This window comes from Oncorhynchus tshawytscha, linkage group LG16, assembly GCF_018296145.1.
Source record: "Oncorhynchus tshawytscha isolate Ot180627B linkage group LG16, Otsh_v2.0, whole genome shotgun sequence".
NCBI classification, from domain to species: Eukaryota; Metazoa; Chordata; class Actinopteri; order Salmoniformes; family Salmonidae; genus Oncorhynchus; species Oncorhynchus tshawytscha.
Window position 1 is genome coordinate 62,127,803 of NC_056444.1, and position 4,940 is coordinate 62,132,742.

General features: G+C 39.9%; 1 protein-coding gene across 1 annotated transcript; it reads left to right on the forward strand.

Annotated features, from left to right (window-relative positions):
• Nucleotides 1-1,635: 1,635 nt before the first annotated feature.
• Nucleotides 1,636-4,302, forward strand: sike1 (suppressor of IKBKE 1). Its single transcript, XM_024399654.2, has 6 exons — nt 1,636-1,743; nt 1,986-2,159; nt 2,268-2,373; nt 2,540-2,682; nt 2,805-2,918; nt 3,030-4,302. Exons 2-6 carry the CDS (start codon nt 2,001-2,003, stop codon nt 3,147-3,149), a joined length of 642 nt encoding a protein of 213 aa, XP_024255422.1. The 5' UTR covers nt 1,636-1,743; nt 1,986-2,000; the 3' UTR covers nt 3,150-4,302.
• Nucleotides 4,303-4,940: the final 638 nt, after the last annotated feature.

Here is a 4,940-nt window from a genome sequence, read left to right on the forward strand (position 1 = left end):
AGCCCTCTGTTGCACATATGTTTGTGTATGTCACTTTCCCTGAGTTTCCCCCGCATTCCCAGCATAAGGTGCTCGTCGATTCAGGCGAGGCTGGGAATTTTATAGATAGATAGTTCGCCCATAGTTTAGGGATCCCCATTGTTCCCGTGTCTGTGCCCTTCCCCGTTCACGCCTTAGATAGTCGACCATTAGGGTCAGGGTTGATTAGGGAGGCCACCGCTCCTCTGGGCATAGTGACGCAGGGGGGTCACAAGGAGAGAATTAGTCTCTTCCTTATTGACTCTCCTGCGTTTCCCTTGGTGCTAGGCCTACAGGGTTAGCTTGTCATGACCCCACTGTTTCTTGGCCACAGAGGGCTCTCACGGGGTGGTCGCAAGAGTGCTCTTGCGGTCGTTTGTTGTTTTGTTAGTTTGGTCAGTTTACGTTGTGTTTTTCGTCATCCATTAAAATGATGCTTTCACACCACGCTGCGCTTTGGTCCGCTTCTTACGACGATCGTGACATCATGAGTATCCCTGTATCCATGATTAAACAGAATATTGAAATATGGACACTGACTGTAGGTAGGCCAATAACCTTTCACATGTAGTAATATGCCATTAACTCTTGCAGAATTATCAATTTCTTTGCAGTAAAATTATACAAATGTTAATTTTGTCTTGAACAGGAATGGAGAAATATTATTTCAGCATCTCTTGAGAAAATGTGAATACGCATGTAATGTGTTATCTTTGACACCTAATACAAGCAGACAGTATTTCAACCACAAAAATATGCACCCAAGAGGAACTGAATGAAGTCAGAAACCTGTTTTTATTGTTTTCTCAGGTTTTTTCCCATTAAAACCGGTCAAACTGATGACATTTTGCACAGGACCAATCTTTCCACTGTTTTGGAGTTATTGCGTTTAATCCCGGGTCCCTAAACGAAACACACCTTTACCTATTTTAACTAGATTACAAACTCATTCATTCTATTGATGTAAGACATTATTCAGGTGAGAACTACTTCATAGTTTTCTGGGGCAACAAGTTATGACAGAAGAGAAGCTGCATTTATCTAACTTTCGTTGACAAACAAATGGCATACCAAATGTTGGAAATTATAAACAGAAACATGTCTAAATTAGATGTGGAAGTGGCCAGTAGGCTCCGCTATAATGTCCAGTGCAGAGTATCAACACAAATTATTATGGAATCATGGTGGATCAAATTGCGCAGGTAGCCGAATTTTTTTAAGTGATTTGTTTGACATCACACACCTATGATATGCGAAACTGAACCTGCACTGACCGTGAAAAACAATGGTAAAGGCAAATATTCTTATACCTAAACCTCATTGTTATCTGTGGTAAAGGGGATACGATGGTTACATGCCACAGTATCCCGTCTAAAATCAGCATATCCCAGGCATCTTATCCGGGTTTCTCATAACTGGGATAAAAACTTTTTCGGGTTATTGTAAACGGGATGTGATGTTTATATGACAACTCAAAAATCGAATACTTCAGTACCCGAATAATAACGGGACATTGGTATGCATGTAAAGGTGTTCAGTGACTTCTCTAACCCCAAACCGCAGGCTGGTCTGGTTGGTCTATTTCAAAAGCATTCCTGGAAGTCTCGCGATGTTGCGCGTATGGGTTTAGAAACTGTGTTACTATCTTGAACGCAACCCTGCTTACGACCGGAAGTGATGTAAAACTAATGAGTCACATTTTGTTCCGAAAACAGCGGTCTCCAGGTCAGAGAGTTTGTTTTTGAAGTATTTCTTGATATTTTGGTCAATTTTCGCAAAATACTTGACGATACTCATGTTTATCTATGACGCATATCAGTAAAGCAAGGATTTAATCTGTCCGCTAATCTACAAAAGATCTGCCACTATAACTAGCTAGCTAAGGTTAGCTATTTCGATGATTGGTTAGCTAATTTAGCTAGCAAATGTAATGTATAAAGGACCTGCGTCTTCCGTTTGTAATCAAGCTAGTGCAGAAGGCTATGGCGTGCACTTTGGAAAAGGTTCTTGGCGATGCTCGCACGCTGCTTGAGAGGCTCAAAGAGCACGACACAGCGGCAGAAGGACTGATCGAGCAGTCTGGAGCGCTCAGCCAGAAGGTTCAGGGCATGAGAGAGGTGGGGAATGCCCTTCCAGACAAGGTACATTTGGTTGCTGCTATCTTTCGAGCTTGCTGAATACGTATCTAGTATTATTTTTAATGGCATATAGATGAGAGCCTTGGATTTATCTGTTCACTGTTCCCTTAGTACATGGAGGAAAGTTCTGAGATACAGGAGTTGTCAAAGTATAAGCCTCACGTCCTGTTAACGCAAGAGAATACCCAAATAAAGGAACTACAGCAAGAAAACCGAGGCAAGACACAATTCATATGTTTTATTCACTGTAATATTTTATTCTACCCCACTTTGTCTCAGTCGAATGTCATTCGGTGTCAAATAATCTGTTAATATATTACACCAATGTATGTGTCATATATTTGAGGCAAAGATGTGTTTGGTAATGTGTTAAATCTCCACAGAACTGTGGCTGTCTTTGGAGGAGCACCAGTATGCGCTAGAATTGATCATGGGTAGATACCGCAAGCAAATGCTACAGCTTATGATGGAAAAGAAGGAGCTGGACACAAAGCCTGTTCTTAGCCTTCATGAGGACCATGCCAAGGTACACACCCTTTCTGTCTACTCAGAATGAATGTAATAACATTTGACATTGACTCACATTTATGATAAAAACAATTAGCTATGTGTCATGTTTTATTTGTTTGAATTTGTATTATCATGAAGGAAGTGCAAAGCCAACTGGAGCGGATATGCGAGATGGGTCAGGTGATGAGAAGAGCTGTTCAGGTGGATGACCAGCACTACTGCTCTGTGCGAGAGAGGCTTGCCCAACTAGAGGTAAAAAATGGTTAAATCAAGCAAATTACTATTTTTAATATCTATGACTCTGGGTCAGGGTAAATAAAAATACTATTTATCAACCCATGGCCAATATTCTCATGCATTTAGATTGAAAACAAGGAGCTGCGAGATCTACTGACCATTAGTAAGAGTTCTGTGAGGCCACAGAAGGAAGACTCCAGCCAATCAGCGACAGAGGAAGAAGTTGAACCAGGGACCAATCAGTGATGGAATCGATAGAGAAGATCTCAGTTGCATACTCCTCGCATCCTCTCCTTGTCTCCTTCTCAAAACCTTTTGGATGAGAAAGCCAGAGGTCCCGCCCCTCTGACATTCTCCTCCAGTGGGTTTTGAGGAGAGAGGACAGTAGGAGTATGCAATCGAGAACTTGCCATAGAGAGGGAGTTTGGATTGTTCATGGAGAAGAACAGTTCCCCGGGGCCACAAGACAGGGTTGATTACATTTTCACCACCGGTCACCCCTTCCCTTTAAGACAAAGTCCATGTTTTGTGTTGTTAGTTACCATTTAATATATATTTCCAAAGGTGCTCCTGCTGCCCAATGAAGCACTGTAAAGGCACAGAGAAGAGAGAATACTGTTTTTGTCAGGAAAAATTAGCTCCTGTACAACAGTTTTAGTATAGAGGGTGAACTTTTGCATTGGCCAAAGATAATCACATTTGCTTTTTATGGCATGGTCTCTAGCTTTTCATTTTGAGTCATTTGTTCAAATGTACTTGCAAATTGCAGAAATAATCACGTGGTCAATTCACGGGAAACCAAATGCCAACTCTCCCCACATGGTTTAACAAATGTTATGCTGTCAAACTGCAAGTCTTTATGTGTATTCCCCTGGGCCTGATATGACATCTTGTTGTCTCCAAATGTTTCAAATCAAATTGCGTTTTTCACATGGGCTTACTTATGGGCCCTTAACCAACAATGCAGAGTTTTTAAAACAGTAAGAAATTCAGTCAATCAATTTTCAGTCTGACTTGCTTGTAGCAGATTAACAGTTTGTCTCTGTATGTAATTATCTGCTACATTAGAACTATTATAAATATTTTGTTAATGTCTGTAATTCATGTGTAAAAATATATATATTTTTCATGTCTGGTATAATACTTACATAATGAGTCAGTTTGTGAGTGTAACATGTTCTTGACAATAGCGTTTGAACATAACTTAGATTTGACTTTTTTTTTTTAAATTTTATTTTTAACAATCCAACAGCTTGACGGACTGTTGTCAAATTGTATATGACATTGTCATCTCAGGAAACTTTCTTGTCATTATTGCAAAGGTGAGCTGTAATTTCTTCAATGCTTTGATGAGTGAATTTATTAATCTGATGTGTCAAATAAATATTAATCAAATGCCTAATTTTACTGATTTTATTTTTACAGCAAAAGGAAATGCGGACATTGCAAGATATGGAGCACTTGCTTGATGGATAGATTTGGTGAAAATTTCCCTTTACTCAGGATGACAAAAAATGTTATTGGAATTTCCCAGTTCACTCAAAAGTAATGGCGATCTGAAATTCGGGGTTTCGCTAGATGGAGACATTGCTTTAAGGTCTTCAATTAAAACGAGCTATCGTGAGATTTAGGTTATGGCTCCAGAATCCAGGGCCTGCGTTTGACATTTTTATCAAGAAAAAAAAGTTCAGCTTTTCTCCTGGCATGATTAACTGATGCCTCACAGAGAGTGCCATCAAACTTGGTAAATAACCCAATTTGTTCCAGAACGTTAGCTACGTTCTGCTTTGCCAGATAATAAAAACATGCACATGTCTTGATTTGCTGGCTAGCCAGCCATCCTATTCTCATTATATAGCTATTATAGGAACACAGTAATTTACACTCACTATCAGTCCAGCTAGTCAATTAGCTAGTATGCAGGATGTGCATAACCATATATTTTGCTAGTAGCAGACATCTAATGACATGTCTCACTATATTGCTGCTACCTACCTGTCAGTATCGTCCATAAGGGTGTTGAGCTGCATAAGAGTA

What these genes read in the sequence shown, in the direction of transcription:
- sike1 (XM_024399654.2), top strand. Translation starts at nt 2,001, where the DNA reads ATGGCGTGCACTTTGGAAAAGGTTCTTGGCGATGCTCGCACGCTGCTT. An exon ending in ACTACAGCAAGAAAACCGAG is followed by an intron (nt 2,374 to 2,539) that starts GCAAGACACAAT and finishes AAATCTCCACAG; the next exon opens with AACTGTGGCTGTCTTTGGAG. An exon ending in AGAGGCTTGCCCAACTAGAG is followed by an intron (nt 2,919 to 3,029) that starts GTAAAAAATGGT and finishes TCATGCATTTAG; the next exon opens with ATTGAAAACAAGGAGCTGCG.